Source organism: Artibeus jamaicensis, unplaced genomic scaffold (genome assembly GCF_021234435.1).
Source record: "Artibeus jamaicensis isolate MK-2021 breed Jamaican fruit bat unplaced genomic scaffold, CSHL_Jam_final contig_519, whole genome shotgun sequence".
Taxonomy (NCBI): domain Eukaryota; kingdom Metazoa; phylum Chordata; class Mammalia; order Chiroptera; family Phyllostomidae; genus Artibeus; species Artibeus jamaicensis.
In genome coordinates, this window is record NW_026521871.1 from 51,806,631 (window position 1) to 51,826,384 (window position 19,754).

Genomic DNA, 19,754 nt, shown 5'->3' on the forward strand with positions numbered 1-19,754 from the left:
GCGAGAGAGGGGAAAGGAACCACAGCACAAGACAGCGCCGGGTGGGGCTTGAGGAGGGTGGGCTGCCCTGTCAGGACTGGAGAAGGGGAGCAGGACTGGAAGGAGGGCTCCTAAGAGCAGGAAGGAGCAGGCAGTGGGGGTTCAACAGGAGGGCAGCACAGCACTGAGGAGCCCCATGGATGGAAAGAGGAGGCACAGCGAGGCCCTCCCATGGACAAGAATGTCACTGAAAGGCCATCTGGGGAAGGGGCAGGGCCAGAAACGAGTGTCCAGTAAACAGGCCAGTCTGGATGGGAGACGCCCAGGGCTCCGCACTCCTCAGCCACACCAACAAGGACCTTCCTTCCAGCCAACCATGGAGTGAGCTCCCCACGATTTTCTCAGTGGGAAAGATCATAGAAAGAGAAGACCAGATGCCAGGGCAGCAGGATCTGGCAGGTTCTCTGGGACTCACCTGCAGGGGCAGCCCCTGGGTCGCCCTTAGGCTGCACTCCCTGGATGTTCAGGCCCCACGGTTCCCTTGTCTCCAACCAGGAGATCAGCGCAGGCTTGGCGAGCGGCCCCACTGCAGAGGAGGAGGGCAGGGGCATCACACAGAACCCCTCCCCGGGGCCGTCTGGGCCTGGGGTTTGGGAGGGAGAAGGGAAGGCCGGGGAGGCAGGAGAGGAGGCTGAGGCAGGAGGCCCAGACAGCCACTCCCAACGGCCCTGAGCAGCGACAAGGGGCTGAGAGGAGTCACAGCCGAAAGGGTCACTGGGCTTCTCTGGAGGTGAGAACCACGCGACAACACCCTCAGGGAAACATACTGATGCACTTCAGGTGCCTAAACAGACTAGGAACTTGATGCATGGGACTTTTCATCTTTAACAACCCAGCATGCTGGGCACCCTTACCCCCTTTTTCCAAGAGGAGAGACTGGATGACAGATTAAGTGGCTTGGTCATTAGATCACAGAGCAGGAATCTCCGCCCCGGTCAGGCCCTCGGTGCGTGGCCACCGGAAGGAAAGCTGAGGAGGCAGGAGCAAAGGTGGGCGGGAGCATGGGGCCAGCAAGGCCTTACCCAGAGAAGCCAGGTTCCCGTAGTTCTCCAGCATCACGTCCCTGTACAGGTTCCTCTGAGCAGGGGCCAGCCACCCCCACTCATCCTGAGAGAAGGTCACCTCCACATCCTTGAAAGTCAGAGCCTCCTGAAAAAAAAAAAACAGTCCCACACTCAGCCAGTGCACTGCTCCCTCCCAGCACCCAGCAGGAGGCAGGGGTGAGGCTGGCACTCGGAGGGGCCGGGAGGGATCTGGCACGGGTGACAGGGAAGACCATCACACAGAAGAGCACCGGGCCCACGGGGGACAGCCTGGTCTCCGGGCGTGAGGCCACTGGACAGACACAGGACCCGGGGCGCCACGGCGGCTCCATCAGGCAGCCACAGTGGGGTGTGAAGAAGGACTGCAGGTCCGGTGGCTCACCTGAGGCTGGGCTGCCCCCCTGTCTTCTGGGCACCCCTCTCCCTGGGAAAGGGCAGGCACCTGGGCAGCTGGAGGATCTGAAGAAGAAAGAACCATGAGAGAGGGCAGCCAGTGCTTGGCCCCCCACTGCAAAACCCCTCTGCCCCCCAAGAGCCTTCCTGCACCCACGAGCAGGCGTGGCCTGCAATAAACGCCCAGTTCACATTTCCCCAGTGTTTGCTGGGGGCCGAAGAGTGAGGCGTGGGGGCACAACGGGAGGAGGGGCCGGGCGGACACGGGTCACAGAAGAGAAGGGAAAAACACAGAGCTAAGGGCAAGGAAGGGCAGGGGGGTCTTGGGAGAGGACAGACAGTGCAATGAGGGCACCACAGGAGTCTGGGAAGTTGGGACAAGGCTGGGGTCTCAGAGCCAGGCAGTGAGTACCGGGTTGCCCAGCCAGGAAGTCACGCACTCCTGTTTCAGAGGGAGGCTCCAGGCAGTCCCCCAGAGTGGAGCTGCTCCTGAGAGGCGGTGTGGAGGGCCATGACTGCTCGGCGCGCAGGGCTCCTGTGCCCATCCAGTGCACATCCGGGCTATGGGCAGGGGCTGGGTCCTGGCGAGAAGAAAATGCGAGAGGATCCCTTGGGAATTAGAACGCAACTCAGAACCAGGCCTTTTATCATTAGCTACAGGGAGGAGGAGAGGGAAGCCCAGGAAGGACCCCAGATCTCTCAGCCTCCCTGGGCTCCAGTGTGGGCCATCGGGGTGACCAGTGCCGCCAGAGTCCAGCTGGACATCAGAAAGTACCTGGCAAGTGGTCAGGCCTCGGGTGCCTCGGTGACACCCGCTCCACTAGCCCTCCGCCCCCACCCCTGGCCCGGAACTCAGAAATGAAAGACATTCACTCCTGAGAGTTATGCAGAGATACAGATAGACAATGTCTACCAAGCTCTACGCCCTCACACGCAAAGCGGCTCCAAAGAGGCAGCACAGCTCCCAGGCCGCAAGCCGACCAGAGCAGTCTGAGTGGAACAGTAATGCTACCAGAGAGGCAAAGCCACGGCGCAGAGAGGGTCAGCCACGGACCACGGAAGAAAACGCCTCAGCTGCAAAAAAAAAAAAATGGCAGTGCCCCCCAAGGCGAAGGAGGCACCGTGGCTCTGGGCCTTCACACAGTGCTGCTGTCCGAGACAAGGCGACCCCGGTATAAAAATGAGCCCAGGCAACTCCAGCCAACGAACCTCTGCTTCCCGGACCTGGGGCCACCACATCCCCACTCACACGGGCGCTGACGCGGGCTGAGGCCGTGAGGCACCTGCCACCAAGCTACGGACTAACAACGGCCAACTGCCACTGTCCCTCCCAAACCTGCCGAAGGGAGGAGAGGGAGACGCAGCAACCACGGAAGCACAGCCAGGCGGGTATGAGGCCCAGCCTTCCCAGACGCCGGTCTCTCCCGTTCTGGTCCTTCGGAGGAACCGCGGGGTGACTGCGTAACCTCACGTGCGTCGTGAGCACTTCAGTTCCGAGAGGCTTTCCCCCGGCCCGGTTTCCGGTCTCTCATTTCTGGCTTTCACCTAGGCCGTCCTGCTCGTGTGGTGTTGCCATGGATTTTAAACCCTCACATCTAGGTCTAAATGAGTTGATGACCACCAAGCCACAATGGTGATGTAAAAATTATAGTAACTGCTCTTTTAGATTTTTATAAATAGTACCCAACAATGAACAAAGAGGTTTTCTTTTCAAGAGTCACACCTCATATTGATTTATTACCACTTACAGCTGGTAGGCCATGTTCAGATGTTGATTGACTTAATTCTATATTAAATGTGCAGGGAAGTATGTTTCAGAAATCTTAAAAGTAACTTTTATTTGTGCATGAATCATATCCATAGAGTTGCACATATTTTATAGAAATAACAATTTTAAAAAGACCACAAGTGATAAATGAGATGCAGGAAGCACTGAGCAGCTCGCCTGTGGACGAGGGAGCGGCAGGGTGCCCGCGACCCACCCGCTGCTCTCCTGCTGGGGCTGGTGGCTCCGTACACAGCACCTAGGCTGCGGCCAAGGGCGTGGTAGGCGCTGCTCAAACACCAAACAATTTCTCACTGTTAGATCAGCTTTGCATTTTCTTTTCAATAAACTGAAAAGCCTCTGAAAGGGACGACAATGTAGGCGAGAACACCGAGGCTGTGGGAGGAAGTCTCATCCCTCATGGAACAAATCCTCAAAAGGCTTACTGAGGAAAAAGCAAAGTGGTACTAGATTGCTCTTCCAGGTCTTCACATGTACACAGAAGCCACAGGTCCAGACTCTAATCCTCCCCCTTCTGAGCAAGAGACACCACCCCCACTTTAAGGCCAGCATCAACTCCCAGTAGATAGTGTGTGCCATGGACTCAGCACACTCTTAGTCACCGAGTCCTGGCATGTGGTGCCGTCATTTATGGATACTGGCAGGCCCTCCTCCTGTAGCCGATCGTCCTCTGGGACCTAGTGCTCAGCTGCTCAGGTGTCACGGGAATGGGAAGGGAAGGCTTCCCCTGCATTCCTCCAGGCTGAAGGCTCAGAGGCCAAGCCTGCCCCGGAAGAGCTGGCCCTCAGCAGACAGACGGAGTTCACTGGGCACTGCACACTTGCCCACACTCACCGTCCATGGTGTCCCGTGGGAGTCTCTCTGCAGTTCCTCCAGCAGGGCCGCAGCCTCTCCGCCACTCTCGGGGTGATGCAGCTGCACCCAGGTCCGGAGCTCGCAAGGCAGGATGCTCAGGAACTGCTCCAGCACCAGCAGCTCCAGGATCTGCTCCTTGGAGAGAACGTCCGGCCTCAGCCACCAGCGGCAGAGCTCCCGCAGCCGGCTCAGCGTCTCAAGGGGCCCGGAGGACTCATGGTAGCGAAGCTGCCTGAAAAGCTGGCGGAACAGCTCCTGACCAGGGCGGTTGAGTGTCTGGGGCCTAGCAGTCTGCACTGAAGTGTAGCCTTCATCCTCCTCTTCTTTCTTTATCACCTGAAGGCGCGCTCGCTCCCTGGAAGCCTGGGCCTGAGCTGGGTGGACAGCGTACCACCTGCCTGGAGGCATCACCGCCGCTCAGGCTCCACCCAGCAGGGCGCGAACCAAGCCTGTGGTATCCCAGTCGCTGCCGGAGCCTCGGGAGTACCTTTTCAGCACCACAGTGGACAATGCCATTTGCTAGGACATCAGAGGTCACCTGCAAGAGACTGAAATGACAAATATTAGTGTTTAGGTGGGATGTGAGGATAAGGGTGGAGCCTGGCGCCATCAGTTCAGATCATCTTTGGATATGTGACAGGAAGGCACGCAAGCACTTGCACAGTGGTGCCAGCCAGTATCCAGTAGGGCTACACTGTCACGTGTTGGGGTAAACTGAGAAAATACCCCAGAATACAGCAAAATACGTCCAGGGCTCCTCTCATATACACACATGTAAAGAGAGATCTCAAGTCAAGAGCCCAACCTCCCACCTTAAAACATTGAGAAAAGAGGGAACTAAACTGAGAACAAGCAGAAGGAAAGAAATCATCAAGAACAGACTGAAAATCAATGAAAGAGAGATTAAAAAAGAGAAAAACCAATGAAATAAAAAGTTGGTTCATTAAAAAAAATCAACAAAACTGATAAACCTTTAGCTAGTGTGACAAAGGGAAAAACAGACTCAAATGACATAAATCAGAAATGAAAGAGGAAACGTCTTCCTGACTCCCTGAGGCAATCCCCCACCACTGTTCATGTCCATGGGTCACACAGTGTAAATTCTTTGGCTGCTCCATTTCCTATACTATACTTCACATCCCCATGGCCATTCTGTAACTACCTGCTTGTACTTTTTTTAAAAAGATTTTATTTACTTATATGTAGAGAAAGAAGGGAGGGAGTAAGAGAGGGAGAGAAACATCAATATGTGGTTGTCTCTCACACACCCCTAAATGGGGACCTGGCCTACAACCCAGGCTATTTGTACTTTTTTTTTAAAGATTTTATTTATTTATCCTTAGAAGGGAAGGGAAGGAGAGAGGGAGAGAAGTATTAATGTATAGTTGACTCTCATGTGTCCCCCACTGGGAACTGGCCTGCAACCCAGGCACGTGCCCTGACTGGGGATCGAACTGCAGCTATTTGATTCGCAGGCCTGTGTTCAATCCACTGAGCCACACCAGCCAGGGCTATTTGTACTTCTTAATCCCCTCACCTCTTCACCTATCCGCCCCCCCCCCCCAGTTCCCTCCTATCTGGCAACCATCAAAACACTCTCCAAATCCATGATTCTGTCTCTGTTCTTGTTTGCCTACTTTGTTTTTAACAATTAATTGTTAACAGATATATATTTTTTGCCATTTTATTTTTTGATCTTCTTTTTCTCAAATAAATCCCCTTTGATGAACTCTTTTAGTTTTTTCTTGTCTAGGAAGCTCTTGTAATATTTGGTTCCCTGACTGGGAAGTGACCTTACACAAATTCGGGACGACTTGCCGCCGACTGGATAAGCAGGGAGGCAGCTGGAGGTCCAACTGGGGAAGGGGGGGGGGGTGCACGGGCCCTGAGATTTCTCAGACCTTGTCCGGTTGGGGCGACGGCCACCGGCCCACACTCCAGGCAAGAAGCGAGGGTTTTGGACTACGACCTGACAGAAGGCGCCAAATCGGTAAGTGCCTCGGGGACCGGACCTGAGACCGTCCAGAGAGAAACTGATCACCTCTCAAATCAGAAATTAGGTCGGTTAGAGTCCGGCTGCCAGGCTCTCACCCGGGGAGGGATTGTTTAAACTCGGAGTGCTTGAGAGTGAAAGTGTGAGTGACTGTGTTTGTGGCTCCACAGGCTGGTCCTACGGAGCAAGAGTGGGCCCCAAGCTGCGGTTCTTGTGTCAGGTCACACGGCATAATGGTTGGCAGCTAACCCCGAATTCTGCTGGGGCAACCTTAGCCAAGACCGACTTCGTCCCTCGAGGGAGCAGGCCAGGCAGGCAAAATGAAACCCCCTTCCCTTTGTTCTTCCCTTTGTTTGTCTGCGTCGTTCTGGGAGGATCACCAGGGGCGGGGGACCTTCCACTGTGTTAGATTGCATGCTGCAAAACTCTGACTGATTCCGGGGCCAGGAACCGAGCATAGATGCCAGTCAGTTAGAGGTCTTTTGCACCTCTGAGTAGCCAACGTTTGGAGTAGGCTGGCCCCCTGAAGGAACACTGAACTTAGGTATAATTAGGGCAGTCCACCTCATAGTAACAGGCAAGCCAGGATGTTTATATAGACCACTGGCAGGAATTAGTGCAGGACATGCTGTCAGGGTGCAAGTCAGAAGCCTAAGACTCTCAGCCAGACCCGGGAAAGCAAAGACCCTCATCTGCAACCAAGATTCTGGCTCCTGCTGGTCTCTGGTGGCAGAGTAGAGACCCTGCTCAAAGGGGTCGACCTCTCTAAAATATGCCCCAGTATAACAGAGCAGTGAGGCAGCAGGCAGTGACCGCCCCCTCCGCTGGAGGGACAAGAGGTGACTGAGGCCCACATGGCCCCCTGCACCTAGTCCTGCTAAAGGGGTTGCCAGGAAGACAAGCAGGGCTATCCCAGCCAAGCCCCATGATTGAGCCAGGAGCAAGCTGTGAAGACCTCCTGGACCTGTGCTGGCGGCCCTGGCAGTGGGTCCTTTAGGAAACCAGATACCTCCAGGGAGCAGGGAGCCACCAGATTGCCTAAGAAGAGAAAATAAACTGCAGGCCAGAAGGAGAAGTCCAAAGTGGGCTGTGGGAAAGGAGCCTCCTGACCCCAGACCCGTGTCCTAGTGGCCCAAGGACCGAAGATCCCATATATCAGGGACAGCCCCCGAGGATGACTTACCGCAGCTCCCTCCCCCATATCTCAGGCCTCTGCCTGTGGCGCCAGCGGCGCCGATAGGCCCAGACGCACCACCCCCGTCCGTTCCATCCACAGTGAATAGTCCACCCCAGGATTTGCCTCAGCCAGAAGCTGCGCAACTGCCCTAACAGCCCCAACTACAGATGTCCAGGAAAAGGGAAAGAAAGGCCATTTAAGGTTGAGAGACCAGTGCACCTACTACAGAGAGAAGGGGTACTAGAGAGTGCCCCAAAAGGAAAAAGAAGGAGCCAAATGGTAGGTGACAAAGACCAAGGTTACAAGCGCCTACAGTCCTCACGTTAGCTGGCTTAGACCCAGACCAGACTGCCACAGGGCTTCAGAAACTCTCCCACTCTCCTAGGAGAGGCCCTGGCCAGAGACCTAAAATCATTTACCGAGAAGGAGACTGACCCAGTGTTATCGGTGTGTAGATAACCTCCTTTCAGCCACATCGACCTGAGACTGGTGTTGAGAGGGCCCTTGCCAGCTGTTTGAACTGCTAATGAAGACAGGGTGCTGGGTGTCCATGAAGAAGGGGCGCAGGTCGGGGCAGGGTGGGCACACTGCATGCTGACCCCAGAGCTCGGGAAAAGTGGAGCGCACGAACCAGACTCTCAAGGAAACTCTAACAAAGTTCCACCAGGAGACTGGACTGCCTTAGACTGACTTGCTGCCGCTGGCACTACTTAGAGTCAGGAATGCCCCTAACCCTTCAGGCTACACCCCGTATAGGTTAGTCTTTGGGAGACCTCCTCCCATCCTCAGAATAGACAATGGGGGACCCCAGACAGCAGGAACTCTGGGTGGTGACGCTGCTTTCTGGGGAGGTGAGGTCCACTATGGCTTCTCCCGCCCTGCAAGTGGGAGAAGTCTCCACCACGGATTCACAGCCTCTGCAAGTGGGCTCTGCTCACCCACCGCAGCAGGGGTTGCCAGGAGCTGCTTTGGCTCCCGAAAACAGAGCTGCAGAGCCCCCACCTTCACAGGTGGGCGGAGCCTGCTCTCCACCTGCACTGGTGACTGCAGCCTCAGTGCACCACCCCCAGTGGGTGGAGGGCAGCTCTGTGGTGCCCCCAGGCCTGCGGTGGAAAGGGCCTTGGGGGCTTCCTGGGCTCCTGAAACCAGAGTCCTGAGACCTTCCCAGGTGGGTGGAACCAGAGTCGGAGTACTGCCATTTTGGGTAAAATGGATGAGCCACGTGAGTGCCCCACCATGGAGGACAGAGCATGGATGGGTGTTGCCTTCTTGGACAGCCCTTCATGCATGGGTGCCACCATCTTGGATGACCCCACGGGCGTGGGCACTGCCATCTTGGAACTAGATAAGGCTTCTCTTCTAATTTATGGGCTGTGTGGGCACTGCAGCAGTCAGGTTCTCTGTGTAAGTGGTTCTAATAGTAATGGCTCTGGTTTTGAAGGTCAAGTACTGAGGTCCAAGAGTGACCACCTGATTTATAGGGTATTTACAATGTCTAAGCTTCAGAAAGGTGCAAAATGTCCCTGCGAATCTAGGGACTTTTACTAGAAGATACCTAAAGTGCTAGGGACTTTTAGCTGCCACATACTGAGTTTAAGCTCTGAGTTTAAGTATAGTCCTTCCCAGTGTGGGAAAGGAACTGAAATTAAAGAGAGTAATAATTAAATCTAGATGAATATATACATATATATATGTATGTATGTATGTATAAAGGATATGAAAGTTTTAAACCTAGAGTAAAGAAAACCTCAGCTACTTGTTTTCTGGTTTTGTGGGAAAAGAGCGAATTTCTCTGCCATTGGTTGTTTCTGATCAGAAACCCTGTGTACCTGAAGACCTAGGAAAGGTCACTGTAGCCGGTTGGAGAGGATGCCTTTGCCACCCGGGACCCAGGAAGGGTCATTTAGGGCTGATAAATACTTCAGCCTGAGGCAAAGCAGCATGTCTCTGCCAGCACCAGTGGATGCATTGATGCAAGAGAATGCCTCTACCTGTGTATTGTTTCAGAACTCTGTGTTTCGGGTTTGGCTCTGTATCTACTCTGAGAAAGGAAATTGAGGATTCCAGAAAAGTTTGAAACTTTATACTCTATAAGAAAGTGAATAAGGGAAAGTATAAGATATATAAATAAAGAAGTATATGAAAGGATGTAAAAGTTTTTTAGATGTTGCTAAAGGTCTGTGGAAAGCTGTGCAAACAGAAAAGGGTGTGTAAAAGGTTGTAAAAGTTTGCAAAAGTTTTGGAAAGGAATTATGTGGAGTTAGTAATGGAAGGTATATGGCATGTTGATGCAATCTTAGTAGGTATCAGAAGGAAAAGGATTGTCCATCACGCTTTGTATTTTTCTCCCTACCTGATCCCTCCAGAATTTAGCACTCTGAAGAAGTGAATGATGACATAAGGTTTCTTTGCATAAAACCAATAAGACCAGTCATTAATAGTGGTTTTGTTAACCAGGACTTTGACTGGAATGTCACGCCTGAAGGAGGCATGTATGGGTTCTGGTCATTACCAGAAAGCCCTGAGGAACTGGGATTGACCTGTAAAGCTAGCAAAAGCCCACAAGAAAAGCCTGGTACTCTGGTTAGTTGTGCGGTTCGTGCCAGTCTTTCCAGGGAAGGAACGGAGGTTGCTTTCCTGAAAGATGGCTAAAAGGGAACCTGTAGGCACAATGGAGGCTCAAGGATTTGAGTGAAATGACTAGTACAGGCAAAGCCAGATGGCAGATGTGTGGCTCTGCTTCTGTGCCCCGAGGGGCGGACTGAGAAGTCAATCTAAGGGTTCCCTGTGTGAGTTCCAGCAAAGCAGACTTAAGGATCACAAATGATCCAGGCTGCTCTTGGTGTGTTTATGCAAACGAACAGTCAAAATCAAAAGCGGGACCCAAACGAGTCCCTGTAATAACAGTAAGGGTGATCTTAAGGAGAAAAATTGTAGTTCAGAGAAAATCACTACGCTCAGTACTGGACATCAGAATGGTGCAGCTAACTGTCTTGAAAGTTTGTTTTTATTAAAGAGTTGAAACCAGGTTTGTGATATCACTAAAGATGTACAATTTACCAGTGCAGAGGACCTTGCAATGAAATGTCTTCCCAAAAGACAGTCTCACAGGCGCAGAGACTGGTTTGGAGATTGTTATATAAATTAACCTGTGTGTTCTTTTGTTTTCATAGAGCGTACGCCTATGACCTGCCTATGTCTATGAGTAATTAGCTGCAATATAGGCCTCACTTAAGGAGCCCATCTTCGTCATCGCCCCCCTGAGACTCAACGGTTTGGTTGAACTAAGTAGTTGGGTTGGTGAAGGGCTGGGGCGGTCTGTGGGCTTCACTTTAGAACTGATTTTCCCTTTTCTGTCTTGATGGCTTAGACTGTAAGGGCCCAGATATCTGAAAGGAGGGAAATCTTGGTATATTCCCCTCAGCCTGAGTGAAATTAGTGAAGCACAAAAGTTTTTATATAGGTGTAGCATGCCTTGTATACCTTCCACTAGATAAGCCATTCTTTACTGAAGTGTCTGCCTTTGTCAATTAATAGTTATGATTTAACTGAGCTTCCAATTTCTTGCCTAATCTGTCACCTCCAGAATATGACCTGACCAGAATGCCAACGGTCCAGTAATGCCAGCCTTTGGACACCAAGCCTGCGACATCCAGGTGACAGCCAACTGACCAGGACCCTGTAAGGTCTTTCCCCTTACAGGGAGGACTCCCTCCGTGATGCCCCCCCCCCCGCCCCTTTCAGGGCACCCCTGACCCAGGGGTAGGTAGGACAGCATCCATTTCTAAAGCAGTTACAAGAAGATGAGACCTTCATCCACTGTCCTGTATATAATTCCAGAAGGGAAAGAAACCTCATTAATACTCTGAATCCAGGGAAAGGTGGGTCCTGTACGTTCCTAGGAGAGGAATGTCGCTACTATGTAAATCAGTCAAGGATCATAGCTAAGAAAGTTAAAGAAGTCAGAGAGAATATAAACCACCACAACAAAGAAACAGAAAGTTAAAATTAGAGAAATTGAGGAATAAATCCTCAAGCCTGGCTCCAGTAGCTATTTCCCTTTCTAGGACCCCTAGTTATTATCTTCTTAGGTTTAAGCTTCGGCCCCTGTATCCTGCGGATCATAGTCCAGAACTTAGAAGGAACAGTTACCCGCAGGGCAACTGCCAGGATCCTGTCCCTCCAGTGATACCGTTATCAGATATTACAACAGCCCCTGACGTACAAGAATAACCATGAAGTGATGCTAGAGCTGTCGACAGCACTGTCAAGCATCAAAAGGGGGGACTTGTTTATTCCTACAAGAAGAATATTGTTACGCTAAAACAAGCACTAGTATTCTTTAGCATAAAAGGGGGGAATGATATAGGAAGCTTTAATGATATGGGAAGCTTTAAAGAACCTTTATTTACCCAAACCCCAAGCACCCTAGGAAGAGCGATAAGGCCATCTGGGAAAAGCAAACAGCAGGATATTCACAAGGGCTAGGACTAGCACCCCCGCAGATAGAACTAACTTTCACATTTAGCCTTTGTACTCTGCTTCTGCCCCGTAGCTAGAACTGACTTCCACATTCCACTTCTGTATCCTGCTTTGCTATGTAGACAGGAAGACCCCGTAGGCTATATAAACCCCAAGAATCCTTTGTTTGGGGCTCAGATTTGGAGGCTGACTCCTCTGGACCCATGCACGTTAATAAACCTCGTACTCCAGAATCCCTCAGTGTCTGGCTGCTTCGTTTTCCTGTAACACAGCCTCCCCAATCACCCAAGCCGAGAACTCAAGGTGCACCCTTCATGTGGGCCGAGTACACCCTCTTCTTGTAGTTGAGCCTGAATTGCTGTTGGCAGATCAATGGGAGAGATTTATGCAGGCCAGTCAGCTGCAAGGACTGTGACCATTCACCACCAATCTCCACCCTCCATGGAGGATCAGCTGTGCAGGGGCAGGGTGGTGGGGCTCTGCCGTGGTCTGTAGCTGTCCACTGGGTGTGCTGGCCCTAGGGTTTCCCGGTGGTACGTGCGAAAGTCAGCCCCCACCTGTGTTTTGCCCAGGGCACCTGTCCAAGCTATAAAGCAATCTGAGATGGCTGCTACTTGTGCTGGGCTTGGAGATTCCCAGGCAAAGCCAAGCTGTGAATCTAGGCTGGCTGTTGCTAGTGCTGGGCCTGGGGCTCACTGAAGCCAGCTGTTGTTTTGTTTGATAGAATTTAGAAAGCTGTGCTCTGGCTGGTGTGGCTCAGCGGACTGAGTGCTGGCCTGTGAACCAAAGGGTAACTGGTTTGATTACCAGTCAGGGCACATGCCTGGGTTGTGGACCAGGTCCCCAGTTGGGGGTTGTGTAAGAGGCAACCACACACTGATGTTTCTCTTCCTCTCTTTCTCCTTCCCTTCCCCTCTCTCTAAAAATAAATAAGATCTTTTTTTTTAAAAAAAAAAAAAAAAAGGAAGTTGTGAAGCATGCACCAAGACCAGTCATTCATATGGCAAAGCAGCTTCAATGGGCCTATCAGTTGGGTGGGGCAGAGTCTCTGGGGATCTCAAAGGCAGGTCAAACAGTGTTAGCCCGGTGGATGGAGTCTCAGATATGGCACCAGCTTTCTGGTTCTGTGGGAGGACGGTTTAGCAAAGAGACAACGGGCTCTGCTCACCATGATGCCAGACACTCCAGTTTTCCCCTGTACGCCACTGGCGCCTTTCAAGCTGCTACCCTGGTGTTGCTGGGGCTCAGAGGGAGTGAGTCTCAGTGGGTGAGACCATGTGTGGGTTCTTTAAGAGGAACTACTTGTGGCCCCGGCAGTTTCTGCTACCAACTCAATCCGTGAAGTTGTGGGGACTTATCTTCCTGCCACTGGAACCCTGGGCTGGGGGTCCCAGTGTGGGGCGGGGACTCCTCGCTCCTGAGATATCCCTCCCAAATTTTTTTATCCATGACACGTGGGAGTGAGACCAGCCCTTTCTGACTCTGCACCCCTCTTATCAGTCTGGACGGATGTGGTTTAATTCCATAGTTGTCAGACTTCCGTTCAACTCGATTTGTGACAGTTCTGAGTGATGGCTGTTCTATATTTAGTTGTAGTTTTGATGTGATAGCACTTCATACCCACTAGGATGGCTAGAATCAGAAAGTCAGAGAAAAGCAACATGTTGGTGAGACTCAGGAAACACTGGAACCCTCGCACACTGCCAACGGGCGTGTAAACCGGTGCGACCGCTTCGTAAATCGGCCAATTCCTCCTCAGTTAAACACACTGTGACTGCTCACAATTCTACACACACACACGTGTGTGTCTCAAAGTGAAACTGAAATACTCACAAAAACACCTGTACACAAGTGTCCACAGCAGCAGCATTCATGGAAGTCAAAAGGAGGAAACGACCCAAGTGTTCAGCAAGGATTTCAAATGTATTCACATACAGCTCTTCACATACTGGTACTCTCTTCAAGTTCAAAAGAAATGGCTGCCCTGGCTGGTGTGGCTCAGTGGATCGAGTGTGGGCTGCAAACCAAAGGGTCGTGCTTTGATTGCCAGTCAGGGCACATGCCTGGGTTGTGGGCCAGGCCCCCAGTGGGGGCCACATGAGAGGCAACCACACAATGATGTTTCTCTCCCTCTTTGTCTCCCTTCCTTCCCCTCTCTCTAAAAATAAATAAATAAAATCTTTTTTAAAGAAGGAAATGTCTACCAGAACCATAGCTTTGTCTCCTTTTTGGTATACATGCTTAGAAATCCAGGAATAAAGGGAAACTCTCCAACCTGAGATGGGAACAAAACCCAAGAAATTATAACAAATGTAACACTAAACAGGGAAGACATTAAAAGCCTTGCAATTAAAATCAGGAACAGTCAGACAATGTAACCCTAGCCTATGCAACTAAATAATAAAAAAGAAATATTCAGAGAACTGTTGGAAGAGATGTAAGGGTCAAAGCTAATATTATTCATGAATTAGATATGAACATATCTACCTAAAAAATCTAAGAGAATAAATTTAAAAACTAATATAAGAAGTCACTGAGTAGGCAATCAATGTATAATCCATAACTTTCCAATACACCAGCAAAGACCAATGAGAAAAAGAAGCGACACAACAGCAGCAGCAGCAAGAACCATAAAAATACCCGAAATAAAGCTAATAAAAAATGTACAAGACAAAACAGATCTGAGTAAGTCTTAAGTATAGGAAGACTCATATATTCAAGATGTCAGTTCTTCCTAAACTAACACGGAAAGTCTACAAAGGCCAACAAAACCCCGATATAACTTTTCTTCAGACTAGGTAAGCGTATTCCACCATTCACACAAATGAATAAAAGACCAACAAGAGCCAAGGCTGTTTTTTTAAAGGTGGCAAGATGTGTTCTCCCAGTTAATACAGCTTATTATATAAAAAACACAGCAAGTAAAACAGTGAGTATTATTGAAGGAACAAACAGCAGATGAAGAGGACAGTACGGGACACTAACAAAGTCTCATGCACACGTACAGACCCGGCATAGGACGGAGGCAGCACTGTAGGACAGTGGGAAAGAATAGATAATTCGGCAACTCGCATACAGACAACTGGTGAGGCAAATAAAAATGAAAGATAACACAAAAATGAATTACACTTAAACACTTCAAAATGAGAGAGAGGGAGAACAAACCCTGGGGTAAGCAAGGATTTCTTAAGAAAAAAAAAAAGGAAAGAATGATACTTGACTACATCAGTATTTAAAAACCTCTTGACCAAAACAGGACAAAAGCATGGACCACTGTTAAAAGTCTAAGTGTATACAGCCACCGGGAAGGACAGTTTGAAAGTGTAGTGAAATTAAAAAGGCACATGACTTAGGCCCCAGGAGTTTCACTTCTAAGACTCCCCCTGGAAAAACACTTGCACAGGTACACAGACATTCACGTGGGTGTTCCTCAGAGTACTCTTTATAATAACACGACACTGGACATAACTACTTTCCCCTCGACATAGCTAAACAAAAGGGAGGGCTTCCTAGGATGGCTCCGACACAACAGTTAAAGCGGACCTAGTCTCACTGCTCCCTGAATGGTCAGGTTGCAAGGCCAAGGTTCACAAACAGGTAAGTGCCACCCACAGAAGAGATCAGAGCATGACGGCTGTTGAGACAGGAAACAAGCGCACCAGGCTCACGGGGCACAGCGTTTACTTGCAGGGAGAGAGGAGAGAAAGACTACGCAAGATTCAGCCCCTTGAAATCCACAGTCCCCGAGAGCACGGATCCCCTTCACAGCCCATGCAGTGCGGGTGGTATGGATTCGAGCTGCCCTAGAAAGACCTCGACCCCCTGCAGGTGGGGCTGGAATTCACCAAGCAAGGCTGGGCCTGGGGCCACTGGCAAGGCATGCAAGCACTACAAAGGGGTTACGAAAAGCACCGGACAGAGAAACACAGTCCCCTCACAAGGAAAAGGCTGGCACAGGCCAAGGGGGCTCTTGACCTCTCTGCAGGGAATTCCCCGCTCAAGGCCACTCCCTGGAGGCTGCGCTCCACTGCCTCTGCCAACAATAACCACCGCGTGCTGGGTTCAAAAGAACTTCCTAGATACAACTGTAGGGGAAAAAAACGCTAAAATCATCCATGTGTGTATATGTTTGATGGACACAGAAGTTCTCAAAGGAATGTAATGTGGCCTGGAAGGGTTCACATAAACTGACCAGCGGGCCAGAGGCTGGGAAGAGCGGTTAAAGCAGATTTTACTTTCCCCGTAGTGATTTATTTTTATTTATTTATCTTTATCCTCACCCGAGGACATGCTTACTGGTTTCAGAGCGAGGGGAAGGGAAGAGACAGAGAGAGAGAGAGACACCAGTTGCCCCCCACATGCGCCCCAACTAAAACCGAACCCGCAACCTGTCAGTTTACAAGACCACACTCCAACCAACCGAGCCACACAGGCCAGGGCAGTAGTAAAATAATTTTCTAACAGGGAATTTATGTTCCAGGTCTCTCCTTTCTTTTTTTATTCAAGTGCAGATAGAAAAATGAGGAATGAAAATACACCGAAATATTAGAAGTGCTACTCCTGTGTTATTTTTCCTCATATTTTATATTTGTCATTTTCTCTGTATTTTTGTCATTTCCAAGTTTCCTAAAATAAAAATTAAAGCAAAAGGCAAGTTTTAGAAATTATAGTTATGGTCCCTGGCCAGTGTGGCTCAGGGACTGAGTGCCAGCCCACAAACTGAAGGGCCGCCAGCTGGGATCCCAGTGAGGGCACACGCCTGGACTGTGGCCTGGGTCCCTTCTTAGGGGCGCGTGAGAGGCAACCCTATCTCTCACATATTGGTGTTTCTCTCCCTTCCTGTCTCCCTCCCTTACACTCTCACTAAATATAAATAAATAATTTTTAAAAAGAAAGAAATAAAATGTTAAGAGAAAGCAAAAATCTGCAAAGTGTGAGATGGACAAGCAGGCACCTGCACCAAAGTCCGCACGTCTCAGATGAGGGTCATCCCACCTGAAAGAGTGGGACCCTCCATCCCTCACCCCTGAGGCACGAACGTAGAGAAACCATGACCTTCACCCATGCTACAAAACAAAAGCCATCCCCTTGTACATTCAGTATAAAACGGTAGGTGGCCATCGGCCCCTGGACTCAGCAAGTGCTGCCAGGGCCCACCAGGAAGAGCTGGCTGCAACTGCGACAGGAAGAAGGCTGGCCCAGAAAGCAGGCCACCGGCTGCCACCAGAAACTCCTGCACTCCGGCCGGGCTCAGGGGAGAACATTAAGGGTTCTCTGCAGGAGAAAGCAGCCTTGCCCTGAGAAAAAAGGGGTGGGGTAGGAAGTACTCAGAGAAAACAAAGCGAAGGAAAATGAGAGGGATGATGGGGTAAATGGCTACAAACGAGGCACAAAGACACACCCTGGCCAAAGCAGGCAGAAGAGGAAAGGGTGCTTCTGGGGCAGGAGCGACGGGCTCAGCCGCGCTGAGGTCCAGCCTCACAGACAGGAAGCAGGAACACTGCTCAGAAGGAAGCTGGAATCAGAGGGAGGAGGAGGCTGACGTTCCCAGCCAAACCTGCAGGGCAGACTAGAAACGCCAAGAAGACTAAAGAATGAAAAGACCCAGAGTGATGCTAAAGGTGAGGAGAAATCTGGCAGTGAGGCAAAAGACAAGAACTTGAGGCCAGACAAGTACTTTGAAGAAATGCAACCAGTAAGAAATGTACATGGTAATGACCAGTCTCAGGAAACTGAGACCTACAGTGAAATTAGCACCAAAAATAAGCTCCAGACTGGCCTGTCCTGAGCAGATGAAGAAAGGTTTAAATCTGTAGAAAGTCGGTGAAATATCTGTTGACCAGAAGACTGACAAACAGGAAAGGCTGACCACCTACTGATGTGGCACAGAAGGCCAGGTCTTCAAAGAAAGGGGGAGCCCACCCTCCACAACCGTGAACTTGGATAAAACTAAGGACAAAAGGCCCACGAGTGGGCCTTTCAAACTCTGAATGAAAGACCCAGAGTGTAGGAAAAACATGGGAGCCAGTGAACTTGTCCAGTTAAATTCAGGTATCCTGATGTGACAGGGTCCCCTCGAGTCCCAACGAGCTTTGGACAACGGGAGAAAAGCTTCCTTGATGAACGTGCTGAGATCCTCTTACAGATGTGAGCCCACATTTGTAAGAGAAATGTGACCTGGGGAAACGTGACCTGGGTTGGGGCTCACCTCTGCAACAGTCACACCTTAACCCAGCGGTCTCCAACCTTTCTGGCACCAGAGACTGGTTTCATGACAGACAATTTTTCCACGGACTTGTGGGGCAGGAGGGATAGATTTGGGATGATGCAAGAGCATTACAGTCGACCACATATCGTCTCAACAGGCCTGGACCAGTACCGGTCCAGCCCCGAGGTTGCAGACCCCTGTCTTAACCCGCTCTCATTCCCACCTTGAAAAAAAATGCTTTGGAAAAAAAACAGAGAAATTCCCAAGCAATATATAGCCACCTTTCAGGGACATTTTCTTCTTTTTGTCATTTTTTCCCTCAACTCACACCCAATGTAATTTTGTTTGTTTTCTTTTAAAAGTCCTTATTAAAAAGTTTCTTATCCTCATGGTTTTCCTACCAGTGTGAGGGTACCTAGGTTGATCCTATACATGGATGATAAGCAAACAAGTTTCTCAGTAACCAATAAAGAGAGATTTCCCTTCCAGTACATGTCTAAAATCATAAAATAGCAGTTACACATATACCTCCATTGAGAAAGGAGCTTAAACCTAGTGCCCAAAACTTGACACCTGAATACCATTCTCCAATAAACAGAACCAGGGCCCGTGGCGAAGTGGTCGATTCCAGGGCCGGCTGGAGAAGACACAAGAGGAGAAGTTCCTGAGGCCAGAAAGTCAGGGAAAGACACAAAAAGGGATGGGGGCACTGCACGGGGACACAGCCAACCTCAAAGAGCCCCCAATGGCCAAAGCTAGAATAAATTAGGCAACAAAATAAACCACATTAGCCCTACACTGTAAGCCAAAGAAAGAATCACACGTCCAACATCACACACAGACAGAGCTAATCAAACAGATAGATGAAGGGGGGTGGCACCACTCTTCCTCACAGAGAATCACAGGGAATCAGAGTGGACGGAACACTGCAGTAGTAACTGCTGCGGGCCAGACCCACCACAGAATGCTGATGGACTGGTGGCGGTCAGGGAGACACGGGATATTCCTATGCAAAGCCTCCAACTATCTTCCCTAAAACACTTCACCAATTACAAAGGTAAAGACACGGTCTTTACAGTGTGACACCTGGCAGACACCACAAGATGAGGTCATTATCACCAGTAATTAGACTCAATATCATTCTCCATCCAAACAGGAGAGAACATACAGAAAAACAAATGGGTGGTCACTCTAAAACTACAAATAGAAAACACTTCCAAGTGTCAATGTTATGAAAAACAAGGACGGTGGGGGAACAGGCATGTTGTAGACGATCGGCGGGTAAATACACACTCTCGGAGTCCGGAACCGAATTGATAAAAAATTTAATGGCCAAAGATTTTCCTGCGCAGGGGCGAACTTCCCCAACTGTGACCGGAGTCACGTAGCTACTCAGAGCTACAAAATGGAAGTCGCACCTGGCTTACAGACTACTGGGTATTTATATTTTCTAGCAAGCAAGCAAAGGCATACAGAAGCAGAGGTGGCGGTTAGCTATTGGCTTATTTAAAAACGGCGAGGGTCCCTGATTGGTGGGTGCTGCTGCTGGCGGGCACTTTCTGGCGGCCGGGTTAGTTACCTTATTTGGCTAGAATTTTAAACCCAATTGTTCCCGGATGTTTGTTCATTACCCTGTTCCAGGAACTGCAGATTTAGGTTTGGGTAATGCCCTAGCTGTAATTTTCCTAGCTGGGTATAACAAGGCACAAACGGAAGGAGAGTAAAGAGACATGACAACTAAGGACAGGAGGGACTCCAGACTGAGTCCTGGCACACTA

The 19,754-nt window shown here is 50.2% G+C and overlaps 1 protein-coding gene across 5 annotated transcripts in view; it reads right to left on the bottom strand.

Moving 5' to 3' along the window:
* The window catches only part of ZNF445 (zinc finger protein 445), a 33,094-nt gene that overhangs the window by 11,374 nt on the left and 1,966 nt on the right, over positions 1-19,754 (bottom strand). For all 5 annotated transcript variants that reach the window (XR_008392380.1, XR_008392381.1, XR_008392382.1 and 2 more), the window contains exons 2-6: positions 4,096-4,664; positions 1,888-2,056; positions 1,465-1,541; positions 1,062-1,188; positions 455-565 (exon numbers count right to left, since the gene is read on the bottom strand). Coding sequence is in view for 2 of the 5 variants with exons in the window: in XM_037148234.2 (XP_037004129.2) it covers positions 455-565; positions 1,062-1,188; positions 1,465-1,541; positions 1,888-2,056; positions 4,096-4,524 (913 nt within the window). In the remaining 3 variants the exon portion in view is untranslated. The remainder of the gene's footprint in view (positions 1-454; positions 566-1,061; positions 1,189-1,464; positions 1,542-1,887; positions 2,057-4,095; positions 4,665-19,754) is intronic.